The 18,103-nt window shown below is 48.8% G+C and overlaps 1 protein-coding gene across 1 annotated transcript in view; it reads left to right on the top strand.

The window, feature by feature from the left end:
• UBE2O (ubiquitin conjugating enzyme E2 O) overlaps nucleotides 1-18,103 on the top strand; it is a 736,961-nt gene that overhangs the window by 443,962 nt on the left and 274,896 nt on the right. Inside the window, exons 11-12 of the mRNA XM_078654595.1 lie at nucleotides 12,776-12,888; nucleotides 13,122-13,250. Coding sequence (XP_078510721.1) covers nucleotides 12,776-12,888; nucleotides 13,122-13,250 — 242 coding nt within the window. The remainder of the gene's footprint in view (nucleotides 1-12,775; nucleotides 12,889-13,121; nucleotides 13,251-18,103) is intronic.

The following is an 18,103-nucleotide window of genomic DNA, read 5'->3' as shown; positions in this document are numbered from 1 at the left end:
GGTGCTCACTGTGCATATGCCGGCTCAAACCAGTTCCTGGGGCACACCAGCCCCTGAGCTGGGGAGAGACCGGACAAAGGAGAGGGGTGTAACCACCCCCCCTCCTGGTCCCACCCATAGGGCAGGACCTAGTCGCGTGCCAGCCCCTTTTCTTAGGATAAAGGTAGGAGCAGGCCCCCTTCCCAAATTAGATCATTCTGAATCTTGAAACTACTTTCCACGAAAGGAACTCTTGACTCTTCTGAAGACTCTCCCTTGTGGCTAAGGAGTAGCCACCCTGCACCAGCAGGCACCAACGAAGCTCTTGCGGTTTGCTGTAAGTCCATCCTCCGGATCAAGACTGCCCAGCTCGACGAGACCCGGATTCCCTGCCATCTCTGACCTCTACCTACATCATCCAGCCCAGCTGAGATTCGTGGGTGTGACGAGACCCGTGGGACCGGCCATCTTCAAGACCTGCACGACGCTTCTCCTGCACGACCCCCGAGAGACCCTCGAGTAAGTGCACTGGGGTTTGAGAAGCCCTAACCCTAAGCAGCTCCAGCATCGAAGTCCAGCCTCCCAGCATCCACGAGATCTGCGTGGGGCCCTTCTGCTTCTTTGCTGCTTGCCACGTTGTCCGGTCACTTGCCCGTTGGCTAGTGACCCTCTTGACGACGTACCATTACGATTTCACCGCTGGTCTGGTTGCTCCAGACTGGCCCTTGCTCCCTTCCAAGAGAGGAGCACCCCGGACCCTCCTGGTCCACTCCAGACGCCATCTTGACTCCACCGCGTGGGCTTGCCTTTGCCAAGGTTTGTTGCTCAAATCCTGAGTCCAGCATCGCCGACAGCCGACAGCCTCGTGGGACAGCTTGCACCTCCAGCCTGGACGCCGACAACGCCTCCTAGCCCGTGTGACTGCAGAGTCCAGCGTCGCCCACTCACCTGGTCGAGGTGACTTCATCCGGTGCCATCCTGGTGCCCACATAATCACTGGCTAGTGATTGAGAACTAAGTCCCCTCTGCTTTCAGGTCGTCTCCTTCACTGATCCAGCCTTGGATCACACCGAACATCTTCACTGGTCGCCTGCCAGCAACTTCTTCTTTCAGGCTCCATAGACTTCAACGAGGATTCCCGACGTCTTTTGAACCCTATGCAGCCGCGGCCCCTGGGCTAGGTAACTTGAGTATTTCGGTACTCCAGCACAGGTTCACTATCCAAGTGTCCAGATCCTTTGTCGTTTTCAGTCTATCTAGTCCGATTCGTCCGGAAACAGTAACTTTAGAAACGCTAGCATCCATAGACTTCTTCCCGCATCCCGCGTGAGAGTGCACACTCTGCACACGATCTCCCTAGACCTCCTGCTCGTAATCTTAAGGTTCAGTAGTGTAGTCCTAGCGTTCCTGAAGCCTCTGGATCTTGTTACTTACCTGCTAGCATTTCGCATTCCACTTTTTGTGTATATGGTTTTTCGTGCCCCTCGGGCATTTGTGTAAATTGTGCAACTTAAAGTATTTTCGTAAGAGTTTCGTATTGTGCTTAGCTCCCTGACTCATAAAGAGTTCAGGGTAGTCTTGTTATAAATAAATATCCTTTATTTTCATAACAACTTGTGTGGTGTCCTTTCACTTGGTGTTCAAGGGGTATATGTGATGGTAAAACAGCTGGCTTAACACGCCCTCTAGAGTTTAGCCTGAAGACTGCTCGTGTCCATGCTACTAGGATAGCTGGTCTAAAAGGTTGACTTACAACCAATCATCAATAAGGGTTGTTTGGTATGATACACAGTGATCACTAGAATAGTGAGCACTATATATCAGTCCAACTTCTCACATTTATATTTCTGGTTTTTGATACTTTTGCTACGCACTTTGTGCGCAGTTTTGATTTGTATGTACTGGGTACACTGTATAAATGTATATTTACTGTCGTTGGTCTGTCCGGGTGCCTCGAAGGCACTGAAAAAGGCCGACGTGGGTCAATAAGGAGTCAGTGACGTCAGACGGAGTCGCGCGCGATGCCGTTCTCCTATGACGTCGTCCACGCCGGCGTGCTACAAAGAATTTTCCGAACGTTGCTGGCGCAAGGGGGATATTCACAAGGTGAGGAATCTACAGGCAGATACTGTATCTACCAGAAAAAGCGTTACCGAAGGTAAGTAACTTGTTCTTCAGGGCTTTGGGAAACTCCTACTTGACCTTCCTGAGGGAGAACTGATCGTAGGCGGGGATTTTAATACAGTAGTAGATGTTACTATACACCGCAAACCACCCAGGGAGGCAAACCGATCCAATCAGGCCCAGAGGGACTTTATATACGCAATGGGACTAACAGACATTTGGAGACTTAAACACCCTACAGAACACCAATACACCTTTCACTCGGGGGCACACAACAGTCTCTCCTGCATAGATTAAGTCCTGACTCTAGCGATAACACCTGAATGGGTGAGTGAGATTGAACACTTACCGAGAGGCATTTCTGACCACTCACCTTTGCAACTCATATACAATACACAGCTTCCTGGAAGGCAGAGAGTTTACCCGCTCCACCCGGGATACCTGAAGAATCATAAGATAGCCAAGGCCCTTGTAAAATCTACTAAACTATATTTCACGGAAAACACACAATCAGTAGATTCGCCATGCACTTTATGGGAGGCTTACAAGACCGTAATTATTGGTCAGGCCATTTCGATCATTACCAGTCAAAAACAAGAAAACAGGAGACACCTAGACACCCTAGAAGAAGCAACACAGAGAGCAGAGGTGGCACATGCCGCAAATCCTACTGATACTACAACACAGGCCCTGACATTGGCGTCCCAAGAATTTAGAGCTTATGCATGGGAAATGGCAAAAACAAGATACACTGTTTCCCTACATAGAGTATACGAACTGGGTGATAAGACAGGGAAAATGATAGCATGGTTGGAGAAGAGGGAGAAGGTGAATAGGTGGATTGCACAGTTGACAGAGGACGACAAGGTCACGACTGATCCCCAACTCATAGTGGAGGAGCTGGCAACCTATTACGAAAAGGTAAATACACCGCGCACCACAGTAGAGGAAAACATGCAATTCTTACACGATATAGTAATGCCTACACTGCCACTAGACAATATGCACGAACTGGAAGTAGACTTCACGGCCGAGGAATTGGGGACTGGACTGACAGCACTTCACACGGGGAAGGCAATGGGACCTAATGGTCTGCAGGTAGAGCTATACAAAAAGGTTGCGGACACCATTACACACCATTTACTTAATATGCATAACGACTGCCTAGAGCAAGGGATGCTACCCAGAGACCAAAGGTTAGCTACGATCGTGGCAATTCACAAACCCGGTAAACCTGCGACGGCGACTTCTTCCTACCGTCCAATATCCCTAATAAACACAGAGGCCAAGTTATTGGCTAAAGCATTGGCACTCCAACTACAGCCCCACCTTAAGTTACTGGTTCATCCAGACCAATATGGCTTCATGCCTTGACGAAACACCTCCCTTAACTTACGCCGTCTACATGGCGTACTGGCCCGGACACCAATGGTCCAGGAAGATGCGGCCATCCTCTCATTAGACTCCACAATGGCGGTACTCCGAAAGATGGGGTTTGGCCCGAAATTCTGTGGTTGGATCAAATTATTATACACAGCACCCCTAGCACATGTGGTAGCGAATGGCCGAGTATCAAGGGATTTCACATTGGGGAGAGGGACGAGGCAAGGCTGCCCTCTGTCTCCGCTCCTCTTTGCTCTGGTACTAGAACCACTTGCGGCATGGATACGGCAAGATCTTCAATCCGCGGGATAAAATGGGAGGCAGATTGGGAAGACCGGATCTCGCTATATGTGGACGACGTACTAATATATATATATATAACGTCCCGACAGAGTCTCTGGAAGCCCTGCTCGTCATCCTTACAGAGTACGGGACAATGTCAGGATACACTATTAACTGGACAAAATCACTGCTCTATATATTGCATGGCCCTATACCCAGGCTCCCTCCGGCTGCAAACTACAAATTGCAACCAGAGGATTTAAATATTTGGGAATCTGTCACCACACTACCCTATATGTTCGAGGCATATGGGCTGCTGAATTCATATCTATAGCATAGATCGCTGCCTAGTGTTGGGTCCGGATGATTGCACATTGTTGTCCTGGAAGAGTCTTCGAAGTATCACGAGATAGGTGGCTCCTCCCCTGGACTACAGTGCGCATGGGCATCGACTCCATCCCCAGATTGTTTTTTTCCACCATTGGGTTCGGATGTACTTTCGTTCTCTCAGTTCGGAATCGACATAATTCTCGAGGCCATAAGGCCTTTTTCTCTCTTTATCGTCGGTATTGTTGCGTTCGGTGCCCAGTTCTGTTCAGACGCGCCTTCAGAGTTCAACATCCAGGGAGTCGCGTGACTCTTTGGTGCTCGAGGCCCAGTCGACGCAGCAAGACCCTCGACGACGCGACATGGAACGGAGCCCGTTCAAGAAGTGTCCCGTGTGCGGATCGAAGTACCCACACATCGACGTCCACCCGGTGTGCAACAAGTGCCTGTCGCCGGACCACGATGAAGCCAACTGTATGGCTTGTTCCAGGTTTCGTTCGAAGAAAACGATTCGGCTTCGGCGCGTGGCGCGCATGGAGGCCCGGCAGTCGGCCCCGGCACCGGTGGACATCTTCGATAGCGAGGAAGCAGACGAACACGAAGTTCAGCTGCAGATTTCACCTCTAGCGGAAGAAGTAGACTACGACTCTCAAGTGGATGTCGAAGGCCTACCCGTAGAAGAAGTCGTCAACGAGGTAGGAGACGACGATGAGGCCTATGGGGCCATGGAAGATAGCTCAGAGGACGAGCTATGCCCCGTTCGAACACTTACGAAGGCTCAGGTCGAGGGATCGCCTATCGGCTTTACCCAAGACCTTCTACCTAAATCCAAGGCCCCGCCTCCCGGCCCGGCTACGGACACTTCGGAGCCGCCATTAAAGAAATCGAAACCGAAAGTGAAACCTTCGGTGTCCGCACAACCTAAAGTGGTTCAGTCACAATCGAAACCGAAACCTTCAGATCCACCGTTGACACCCTCGTCCTCCGAGGTGTCGGGACAGCCCAAGCCAAAGAAGCCTGTCGACCCGGCCAAGTCGGTGACTTCCGTCCAGCCGAAGCAGGCTAAAGGCGTCGAGCTGAAGCCCAAAAAGGCCATCCAGACTCCGTCAAGCAAGGGCGTCGAGCCGAAGTCCGGATCGGGCGTCGAGCCAGAGCGGAGCAAGGGCACGGCAACAAAGGCCGCAAAGGGCGTCGAGCCGAAGACCGGCAAGGCCATCGAGCCAAAGGTTCGTGCCCCTGAAGCGGTTGCCCAGGACACCAACACGGGCAAGCCTCGGACCGACCAGCCAAAGTCATCGACGATCGAGTCTTCCCACGTTGCTGGACCGAGGTCGTCTGTCGTATCGGCGAAACCGTCTGCTTCCTTCACGAAGCAGGTTTCGGACTCCCTCAAGCGTATCAGGGACAAGGCCTCGGCGGAAGACCCCAAAACGCCTTCCGCACCGAAGCAGTCGGTCCCCACCTCCAAGTCATCGACGCAACTCCTCTTCACGTTGCCGCCGAAGGTGGCACCGAAGGCCTTCGCACCACGGGCGGCGCCCGAAGCGAAAACGCACAGTGCTGTGGGGTCGACGCCTACTCTCCCGGCTGGGGGCTCAACGCATCGACCACCTTTACTGGAGGAACAGTCGGAACGTTTCATCGATGCCGACACTGGGAAGCTTACGCTTTACAAGCGAAAAATTACGGCAACGACGCCTTTGGAGTCGTATACCATTCCTTTGAAGCGCAAAAGGCCTGCTTCTGATGCACCAGTCTTGGTCGAACCATTGACTCCTCGGACTCAAAGAATTGCCACGCCCTCGCCAACTTATTCCGATGCCGAGGATGCAGGGGATCAAGATGAGGAATACAGCTTCCCGGCCCACACTGATCCTGATGCACAACAGGACGCATGGGTGGACACAGGTGACCAGGGGGATCATCAACCCGCCCTCGACCCTCAGATATACAATATCAAGACTTCTCCCACTGAGGATTCTGCGGCATTCAATGCCTTGATTGAAAGGGCGGCTAAGAACCACGACGTTTAACTCCATGCTGACCCTGTGGAGGTGGACTTCCTCTTTGACAATTTTTCAGCAGCTGAAAAGACTGTGAAAACCCTCCAAATGCTGAAAGGGTTCCTCAAACATGCTGCGGACATTTTCAAAGAGCCCACACGGGCAAGGGTGGTCAACCCTAGAATTGAAAAGAAATACCGACCGGCACCTGGCGACCCCACTTACATCAAGGGCCAGTTGCCATTGGACTCTCTGGTCGTTTCTAATGCCCGCAAGAGGGCGAATTCGCAAACCACTGGTGAAGCTCCTCCCCCGGACAAAGAGTCCAAAGTGCTAGAGGCATCGGGAAAGAGGGTAGCAGCTCAGGCGGCCAATATATGGCGTATCTCTAACACGCAGGCGCTCTTGGCACGCTACGACAGGGCACACTACGACACACTAGAGACCCTGTTGCAACATCTCCCAGACCAATATAAGGAGGCTGCGGAGATGCTTATCCAGGAAGGGAAGCTCATCTCCAACGCTTCAATAAAGTGTGCCCTGGACGTTGCCGATACTGCGGCCAGGGCATTTAACACCAGTGTGATGTTAAGGCGACAGGCATGGCTCAGAATCTCTGGATTTAAGCCTGAGATCCAAACTACCATCCTCAACCAGCCAGTTAACCCTGACAGATTTGGTCCTGAGGTGGATACCACCTTGGAAAAAATAAAAAAGGATACCGAGACTGCCAAGTCCATGGGAGCTCTCCAATCCCAACAGTTTCGGGGGAGCACTTTTTGTCGTTCAGGCAATAGGGGTGTTTCCAGAGGCCAGATGTCCCAGCAAACACAATTCAATAAAGGTGGGGCGCAATCCTCTTACCCCAAACAAAATAGAGGAGGTTATCGTGGGAACAACGCCAAAGGCAGAGGCAAGGGCAACAACAACTCCCGTTCCTCCGCCTCCAACAAACAGTGACGCCCTTTCACTGCCCCCCGACCATTCCACACCTGTCGGGGGGAGACTCCAGCGGTTCCTGCCAGTCTGGAAAACCATCACCACAGACAGGTGGGTCGGGAAACTTATCCAGTACGGCTATTGTTTGGAGCTCACATCCACTCCACCCAACATGCCACCAAAACACCGTCCTATGTCCACAGAGCATTTGCACTTATTGCAGCAGGAGGTTCTCGTCATGCTGCAAAAGGGCGCTATAGAGCTCGTGCCAGTGGAGGAGGAAGGCACAGGTGTGTACTCCCTGTACTTCTTAATCCCAAAGAAGGACGGGTCCCTCAGGCCTATTCTGGACCTCAGGCCCCTAAACCAGTACATTCTCTCAGAACACTTCCACATGCTAACGCTGCAGCAGGTTCTTCCGCTCCTCAATCAGGGAGACTTCCTCGCAACCTTGGACCTCAAGGATGCTTACTTCCACTCCATCCATCACACAAAAATACCTCAGATTCACCATTCAAAATCGGCATTATCAATTCAAGGTCCTTCCTTTCGGAGTGACCACTGCCCCCAGAGTGTTCACCAAATGTCTAGCGACAGTGGCGGCGCACCTCAGGAGACGACACATCCATGTCTACCCTTATCTGGACGACTGGCTGGTTCAGGCAAATTCGGCCCAGCAGTGCGCCGCGGACATGTCCCACACCATTCACCTTCTTCACAGTCTGGGGTTCTCCCTGAACTATCCGAAGTCGCACCTTCAGCCAGCCCATGTGCGGCAATATCTAGGTGCAACAATCAATACTCTGGCAGCCACGGCTCAGCCAACTTCAGCGCGGATCAACAACATCCAGTCGCTAATCCAACAGTTCCAACCGCAACACTCGCTTCCTGCGAGAGTGTTCATGCAGTTGATAGGCATGATGGCCTCCTGCATTTTCATAGTCCCGCACGCGAGGTTACATATGCGTCCGCTCCAGGAATGCTTAGCGCATCAGTGGAATCAGGCACAGGGACAGTTGAAAAACCTAGTGTTCGTCACTGGTCGGGCATACAACTCTCTGCATTGGTGGAATCCACACAACCTTTGCAAGGGCCGACCGTTCCAAGAGCCTGTCCCACAGATCATCCTGACGGCGGACGCGTCTCTCCAGGGATGGGGAGCTCATGTACTCCACTACACAGTGCAGGGACTATGGACAATACAGCAAAAGAAGATGCACATCAACTACCTAGAACTGATGGCAATCTTCATGGCACTGAAAGCATTCAAAGTACATCTGTGCAACAAGGTCGTGTTGATCCGGACGGACAACATGACAGCCATGTACTACATCCAGAAGCAGGGAGGTACACACTCTCCACAGTTGTCTCATCTGGCTCAGACCATGTGGAAGTGGGCCATTCAAAGGAACATCTTCCTCATGGCGGAACACCTCCCAGGCACGGACAATCAGATGGCGGACCTGCTCAGCAGGTACAGCCACCAGATGCACGAGTGGCAGATACATCCATCAGTACTCCGCCCGTACTTCCAGAAGTGGGGTCATCCACAGATAGACCTGTTCGCCACAAGGGAAAACGCAAAATGCCAAAGCTTTGCCGCCAGGTTCCCTCACCCACAGTCGCAAGGCAATGCGATATGGATGAACTGGTCAGGCAGATTTGCGTACGCTTTTCCCCCAGCACCTCTCATACCGCTGGTGGCAAGAAAGCTAAAGCAACACTCGATGACTCTCATCCTGGTTGCTCCAACGTGGGCACGCCAGCCATGGTACACCACGTTTCTGGAACTCTCCGTGGTACCGCATCAAAGGCTACACCTCACGCCCAAGCTTTTGACGCAGAGCCATGGCGACATTCAGCATCCCGATCTGCAACAGCTCAACCTGGCGATCTGGCTCCTGAAGTCTTAGAGTTTGGCTACCTTGACTTGCCTCCTGAATGCATGGATATCATACGGGAGGCAAGAAAGCCCACCACCAGAGCCTGCTATGCAGCAAAATGGAAGTGGTTTGTCATTTACTGCGCTACACACAACATCAACCCGCTAGATGCATCCACTCCCAACATCATCTACTATTTGTTACATCTTTACAAATGCAATCTAGCATACGCTTCCATCAGGATACACTTATCCGCCATAGCGGCTTATCTCCAGAACAGGCAGCATCTCTCCGTCTTCAGAGTGCCTGCCATTAAAGCCTTCCTAGAAGGCCTGAAGCGGGTCATCCCTCCCAGGACCCCGCCGGCTCCTGTATGGAACTTCAATGTGGTCCTCACCAGGTTAATGGGCCTACCTTTTGAGCCTCTACATTCATGTGAGATTCAGTTCTTGACATGGAAAGTGACTTTTCTCATTGCCATTACGTCTCTGCAACGTGTTAGTGAGCTACAGGCGCTCACTGTACAAGAGCCATTCATTCAAATTCACTCCAACAGGGTGGGGCTGCGCACTAACCCTGAATTTCTTCCTAAAGTGGTTTCGCAGTTCCATGTCAATCAGACCATTGAACTGCCCGCATTCTTTCAAAATCCGGAAACAGTTGCCGAAAGAATGCTCCACACTCTTGATGTCAAGCGAGCCTTGATGTACTACATCGATAGGACCAAAGACTTTAGGAAAACACAACAACTCGTTGTTGCCTTCTCCGCCCAGCACAAAGGCAACCCCATTTCCAAGGCAGGTATTGCCAGGTGAATCGTTAAGTGCATTCAAATTTGCTATCACAAGGCTAAGCGCACTTTAACGGTCCCTCCAAGAGCCCACTCCACCCGAAAGTTGGGGGCCTCTATGGCTTTCCTTGGTAATATCCCTTTGGAAGATATTTGTAGAGCAGCCACATGGTCTACACCACACCCATTTACTAAACACTGTGTAGATGTGCACTCCAAGCAGCTGTAGGGCAGGCTGTTCTTAAAACGCTTTTTCAGACTTCTGCAGCTGGCATAGGCGGCCGCCGTTAATGGAGGGGCTGCTATTAATTCTATGCTATAGATATGAATTCAGCAGCCTACATGCCTCGAACTGAATATGCTACTTACAAGTATGCATCTGTTCTTGGCATGTAGGGCATTCATATCACCCGCCCTCCTCCCCGGCGCCTGTAGCAGCTGCAGACTTTTTAACACTTACTCTTAGCATGGCCATCGCTTACACTATTACACTCCATCTTTGCCACAATGGCTAAAAACAATCTGGGGATGGAGTCGATGCCCATGCGCACTGTAGTCCAGGGGAGGAGCCACCTATCTTGTGATACTTCGAAGACTCTTCCAGGACAACAATGTGCAATCATCCGGACCCAACACTAGGCGGCGATCTATGCTATAGATATGAATGTCATCAGCCCTACATGCCAAGAACAGATGCATACTGGTAAGTAGCATATTCATTATGTAAGAAAACCTGATGAGACCCCTAGCGAGACTCAAGGCAGATGTTAAACACTGGAGGTCCCTTCCGTTGACACTGATGGGATGAGCTGCACTATTCAAAATGTTGGCGTTCCCCAGATTCTTCTACGCACTCCAAAATTCCCCATTTCAGGTACCCCCTCCTACTTTAAAGCATTTGAAGCAGAAGTCTCCTCGCTGCTATGGGATGGTAAACCAGCCCAAATAGCGCAACACAAACTAGTATGTAGCTGGTATGACGGGGGAATTGCCTTGCCAAACGTTAAATTGTATTATTGGGCCTCACAACTAATGATAATAAATCAATGGATTCATGTCCCGCAGGATGAACCAGCGTTCAGACTAGACCGGAATCTGCTACCCGTAGACCGTTTGATGAAGGCCCTTTACACCAACAACAGGGGACACAGGCTCACAGGTCCAATGGCACACACGGTTAAAATTTGGCACACTGCACAAAGGGCGCTGGGTTGGGAAGGAGTACTGACACTAGCCACCCCACTATGGGAGACTCGTTGTTTGGGAACCCTGGCGAACACTAAAGGATTCAGGCAGTGGGACCTCATAGGTATCACTAAAATCTGTGATCTTTGGGTGAAGGGAGAGATCCTTACCTTTGCAAATCTACAAGAAAAGTATGGGATGGCAGAAACTGAACTCCACCGCTATGGCCAAATTAGACATGCTCTTCAGAGCGCTATCCCCCTAGGCACCGAACTAGCAGAGTCTTCCCCCCCCTAGAAGTTAGACTACTCACGGATTACATGGACAAAAAAGCCATATCACAGACCTACCGTAAACTGGTTAATAATCAACCTGACCCCATGGTAGCACTGAAGGGAAAATGGCAAACAGACTTAGGAGACATGGAGGATTCAGACTGGATGGACGCACTGGCGTCGGCCCGAGAGGCAGCAATCCCATCTAGGTTAAAACTCCTACAACTTAAAGTGCTCCATTGCGTATATTACCCTCTCACCACATTACACAAACTCGGGCACACATCTCGATTCACTCTGCCTCAGAGGCTGTGGACAAGTTGGAACATTTTATCATATAATATGGGACTGTCCAAATATTCAAGCCTACTGGGAAAGGGTGATGAATGAGATCTCGGAAGTGGGGGGGGGCAGAGGTCCAGCGAGACCCCAGATGCTGTCTCTTAAATATTTGGCAACCTACTGATCTATACTTGGCCCTACAGAACTGGGCTACACTCGGGATGACGATTGCTAAGCACAATAAAGCAAGGAGCTGGGGATCCGGGGTGTCGCCTACACGGCAGCAATGGGAAAATGACGTGGATGCCTCCATGGTGGCAGAAAGAGCAGTGTACACACAGAGAGGGTGTCCTAAAAAATGGTCTAGAATATGGGGAAAGTGGAATGAATTCCGAGGAAATATCTGTGTACCTCCGCAAACGACATCTACTCCGGAAGATAGTCCATGAATACAGAGGTGGGCGAGTGGGCTGGGCAATGATTATATCTGGATGATGTAGACACGGGAGAGATACTGGGAAAAATGGTGTCACCTGTTGTAGTGTACTATTTGGGGGCTGAGACGGAACGGTCGTGTATGCAATGCAATGTGATGTGTACCAATTACTTGCAGATGGAGATGATTATTGTTTATTGATGTATAAACACTTATGAGAACGAAATAACAATTAAAAAAAGTTTTAAAAATAAAAAAAAGTAGGAGCATAGTTTTTTCCACATCTTTGAATACCAAAGATAGATGTCACACCGAATCCCTCAATGGCATAGCATTGGATGAAGGTGGTGTGATCAATCAGAAACACCTATGCTTTGATAGGGAAGACGTTGGTCCCAGATATTTCTATTTCATGTAAAGACTTCACCAAAATTGTCAGAAGTCTAATCTGTGATAGAAAATGGTCATAAATGCATATATACACATGGTCTCAATCCATAGACCGAGCAGGGAAACTGCACTGGCTCCTCAACACTTAGAACCAACTTTAAAAAGCTGTGATGTGTTACCTCTTTTTTTTTATTGCTTCATAGAACGACCTACCTCTAAAGACTTCTAAGCATTTTTCATTGAATTTTATGAAGACTATTTTTTCTGTTTGTGTTTGGTGGGTTTGGTTATGCATGAGTCTGTCCACATCAGCTGCTTCTTTTAAGGGCTTTGTACATTTTGGAGGGTACACTGTTGAGTTATAAAATTGCATCTCATAAGCTTTTGAACACATAGAAGTGAGTAGACCTTGCATGGTTTTGGAGAAGAGGCTGTGGTCATCTGTTTACCGTGTTTAAAATGCATCCTTTTCAACTATTCATATCATTTTCTTGCAGCACAGCCCATTCAGGACCCTGGAGTTTATGGAGTTGTGCAGTCAGGGGACCACATGGGCCGCACCTGCGTGGTGAAATGGTTCATGTTAAAGCCCAGTGGAGATGACGTGGAGGTGAGTGAATCCAGACTTTCTATCTTCTTCTTTTTTTTTTTTTTTACTTCATTTTCCAGAGATATGCTTAAGAGACCAGATTTTAAGTGGGTTGGAGTGTGGTTGAGAGAGTCTTGTTGCCTCAGATATCATAGAGCAGCTTTTTTTCCATTCGAATTTCAAACTTGTCAGTGTTGACCAGTGATATGATGTACAGTGGGCTTCTCTGTGTAATGTTTATTTCTCCCTTTCAGCTAATAAGAGAAGAAGAAGATGTCAGTGTATATGATATTGCAGATCATCCGGACTTCAGATTCCGTACTACAGACATAGTTATCCGCATTGGCAATGCCGGTGAGGTGTGTGCGGCTAAAGAGAATGAGGTGATTATATGCTCCAATGACTTGTTAGCCATGTCCTTAATAGGAGGACCCTAGAGTTTAATATTGAATATACTTGTTGTAATGTCCCTGCTGACTGTACTTGTCCAGTACAAATTACACACTCCAGTATATGCACCTTTCCAAGTTACTAACTAATATTAATCAAATGATTTGTACTCCTAGCGGAAACTTGAGGGAGCCATGCACTCAGTGGATATTTTTTTCTTTGATCATCAAATGATTTTCTATCTTTCCTTCCAACCCCATCCATTCACCTTTCTTCTAATGTTTGATACAGGTCTTTTAAAGTACGGTGATATAATTCTGTAATCTGCCTTTTAATCGTATTGTCATGCTGGTTCCTTATCACTGAATAAAGAGTGTTGTAAAAACTTGGGGGCTGATTTAGAGTTGGCGGACAGGCTACTCTGTAAATGGTGATGGAGTACTGGGTCTGTCTGTGCCCTATTTTAAGTCCGGCAGACAGCCAGAGTTATGCCGACTGAGTAAAATTTAACTAGTAATATTGTGGTGGTGAGGGTTAGTAAAAAATAAATTGCACCATACCCCGTTCCTCCAAAGGAGATTTCAAAGGTCTCACAACCAGGAGACTTTTGGAGTCCACTGGTACAATATTTGCTGACACAACTTGATGTACAGTCAGAGGATGGTGAAGGACATGTACAATTATAAGATAAACCCCATATTGTGATTTGATAACGGTGCCAGGATACTTAGTAATGTGTTATAAAAGGTGGGAATAATCGATCGAACAAGTGTCTAAGATTATTATCCTGGAGATTAAACGGTTGTATTATGTACCATAGTATCAATAAACTATAAATAGTTTTTTTTTAAATACAGCGTCCTCTCAAGCACCAACTGAGAATGCCCATGGTGTTGGGGCAATAAGAATTGTTTCTTTTACAAAAACAAACTCCCGCTTTTAGAAAGGAAAACACTTAAACTGTTTGGTGTAGGCATTTGTCACCAATGATGTGACACAAACCAAACTTTTAAATGACTTTGTATGAACTACAAGGCCGAAGGTAAACTGTAAGTTTGTCAGGCAGAGTAGCAGCAGCTGTTTTGCCTTCCCATAGGACTTTCTTCCTCGGTTTGTAGTCCTGCTCTTTTGGCTGACATTTGCTCCTCAAGTGGTCTTCAAAGACCTAGGGTCCCGAAGTGCAGAACTACGCCTACTTAGACTACTGGATGGTGAAGGCGAGCTTCACCCAGTTATCCTTTAATTTTTGCAAAAAATATTTGTATTGGCTTTTGTTTCCTTTTCCAAACTTATCTTGAACATCCTGTAAGTTACATGCCATTACATATCCTGGATAGCGTACAATGCATAGTGTGCTCAGTGTGGCAGTGGTATTGGCGAGAGGGCTACAGCCAAGGAGAGCATCTCTGGGGTTTGAGTTTGAACAATTGTCTTGTCTGTCTCTCCGGCGAATTCACTGCAACCATGACCGAAGTCTCATCCGCTGCAGGAGTCTCCCTTTAAGCACTCCATAATCTTTTTGACTCTGATTCAGAGCATAACTAACTTGGTATGGCATGGTGTGGAGGTGATGGGAATGATGCATCCCACTACTGTGACAATGAGTAAATGTTCATGGACATTTAAGGCACCCCCCTGCCCCACCACATTCCCCCATCCGTCCTAATCATATTCACCTCCCTCCCCCAATCTCCTTCAAAGAAAAATCGCCTCATTTGTTGTAGCTATACAACATGCTGCCGAAGCCAGCTGCCATCTATTGGGGTCAAAGCAAATGACCACATCAACTTGTTGAAGTTGCTGGCCATTCTAGTTGCCACCTGAGCAGATCTTCACCGAACCACTCCTCCTTTTAACAAAGCCATCAAAAGCACACTAATGGCCACTTGGGTCAAACCTTGCTCTTGACCTGCAGTAAATAGGCAAGTGCCTATAAGGCCTAGACCTGCCCCAGGCGACCCTGCCTTCCTTGTTCAATATCCTTCACCTAAGAGCCTGGTGGTCCAAGCATCCACGAGTAGTTTTAAACCCAAATGTGTTCATCACAACTTTTCCTGACAAAGAATTGATGCGGATGGAGGAAAACTGATATTTCCTTCAACTAGTCTTGCCCTTCGCTGTCTTAATGCAAGCCTCTTATTAGGTAGCTAGTCATATGCACCTATGGGATATGGTGTGTGAGATCTCGCCAGGGATTCGGAGTTCCTGATGAATATCGTGTCAGTTTGATACAAATCCTCTAGGATGGCGGAGACGCAGCAAAATGTCATCTGTTACGTGCTAGACACTACAGAGTGCTTAGGGCAGGTGATATGAGAGTCACAGGCTTTTTGGATGACGTCAAAGTGTCGCTAATGGATATGATGTTTGATGGCAACCAAGTCTTTGGTCACAAAGCAGTCTCAGTATTGGAGTTCTTCAAAGAAAGCAGGGCTACAGCACGCTCCCTCTCTGCACCTTACCAGCTGTATCTCCACAAATGTGACCCCTTTTGAGGATTGGCAAGGGGTTGGCTCAAAGACCAGGCCAAGGCCCGTCGCCCCAGTAAAGGTTTTCCCAGTCTTTTAGAGGCTGGGGTTGGAGATCCAGCCAATAATGTCTAGGGGGCCAGCCGAGTCCATGTCCTACCCTGCCCTACCCTGCTTCAGCTTCCAAGCCACTTTAGTTTGCCCTTAATGGCACCTGGCCGCCCACTCCAAAGCATATTATCTCCAAGAATGACAGATCTTCACGACCAACAGGGTTAACCCCTTCCATTCCTCTCCAACCCACCGCATTTTCCACCTACACCAGGGCGTTTTTGGGGAGACCACTTGTCCATTCTGCACCAAGATGTCCAGGCTCTTTTGGACAAAGATGTCTGAGAACGATTTCTGGCATCAGAAATAGTGGCTATGTATTATTTCTATTATTTGCTGGCACTGAAGGACTGAGGCCTTCATCTTATTTTAAGTTGTTGCCCTTTCAGCCTCTTGCTGAAAAACAACAAATTAAAGATGCTCACACTGGCCCAGGTTCTATCTGCCCTGTATCCAGGAGACTGAATGGTAGCACTAGATCTGCATGATGATTAATTTAATTTTCTTTTCCTGCAATTCCACAGGCTTTACCTGCATTTCAAGGTGGGCCAAGATCAGTTTACCGTACTCCCCTTCTACCTCACCAGTGCCCCCCTGGCATTCATGGAAATGATGGCGGTGGTCGCAGCGCATCTTCGGAAGTCGAGAAAGTCTGTGTTCCTCTACCTCAACGACTGGCTGTTGAAGGTGGGCTCGCCAAAGTACGTAGTACACCACCGCCAAACAACAATGAGCCTCCAAACTTCATTGATTTTTCTCAGTCAAGGTGCTGATGTCACACTGGAATCCTTTGCAGAGGCTCCCGTTCATCTGAGCCGCCCTGGATATGGTGCACTTTTGAGCCTTCCTTCCAGATCGGAAAGTCCAGGACATTTGGTCTGTGATACGGTACTGGGTCTCAATGAGATGAAAGTGGCTTTGAGACTTATTGGTGTCTTGGTTTCCTGTTTCTTGCTAGTCGGCGTCGCCAGGTGGTACATGCAGGCTCTGCAATCTGATCTCAAGTCTCAGTGGGCTCAGCACAACAGCAACCTATTGTATTACATCCAGGTTTGGAAGGAACATGCAAAAGGCCTCTAGAAGTGGCTGCACAGCTTCCATTAAACCAGCAGCAGATCTCTCTCCCTAACCTGCCCAGAGCTGACATTGATGACAGATGCATCACTGCTGGGTTGGTAAGGCCATCTGGAAGAGTTGGAGAGCAGCAGACTGTGGTCTGCAGCGGAGCCCTATCTCCACATTAACTTGTTGGAGTTACAGGATGTTCTCGTTACTTTGAAGACCTTCCTCCCAATCATCAGAGGGAGGCTGATTCAAGTCCTCACAGAGAGCACCACCACAGTGAGGTATTGCAACAGGCCGTCCAGTATAGGATCTTCAATCCTGTGCCAGGATGCTCTGCAGCTCTGGGCCTGACCTAGCAGTCAGGGTACTTCCCTGCTAGTCAACTACTTGGTTGCATCTTTAAATGTCAGGCCAGGAAAAACTCAGCCGCCGATGCCTACCAGATCACAAATGGCAATTACACCTGAAGGTGAGTTACGCCGTCTTCCAGGAATGGGCAGTGCCCTGGTTCGAACTATTGAACACCACTCACGATGCATAATATTTGCACAGTTGCACACTTGAGTTCCTAAGAAGGCTTTCTATCGAAGACTCTTTCTTCCTAGAGTGGAGCTTGGGACTCCTGTATGCCTATTTACCTCTACACACCTACCTGGAGTTCTAAAGATCAGGAATAACCAGGCCTAAGTCATCCTGGTGGCTCCGGAGTTTGCCAGGAGAGTGTGGCACCTGAAACGTCTGTGCATTAACATCTGCCCCTGATCAGGCTGCTTCACCAGAGCAGTCTAGGTACCATGGACATATTCTTTATGGTGGCACAGGACCTGTACTGTTGAATGCACTCTTCTCATATTTCGATGGAACAGCCCTACCATGGTAACAAATGCTTCTTAGCATTTGAGGCATGACCATTTGCAGACTCTGGCCATGATAAGAGCAGTATATGCAAATCACTGTGCTGAATTTGTGGCATCTGCCTAGCCTCAAAGACCTTTCTAGAGGGCCAGGTGGTACATGGGAACATCAGACAAAACCACTGCAGTTCACTGCCTAAACAATCAGAAAGGTAGGAGTTCATGATCCTTTTCGCATAGGCACGAACTTTACTTACATGGTCTCTGCAGCAGTGAGTCCTTTGATGCACTTATTAGGTTCTTTGGATTTGAGGACAAGTCTGTTGAACTAGATGCCCCTAGAAGTAT

The sequence above is a fragment of the Lissotriton helveticus genome, chromosome 7, assembly GCF_964261635.1.
Source record: "Lissotriton helveticus chromosome 7, aLisHel1.1, whole genome shotgun sequence".
Lineage (NCBI taxonomy): Eukaryota > Metazoa > Chordata > Amphibia > Caudata > Salamandridae > Lissotriton > Lissotriton helveticus.
This window is presented reverse-complemented; position numbering and strand designations above follow the sequence as displayed.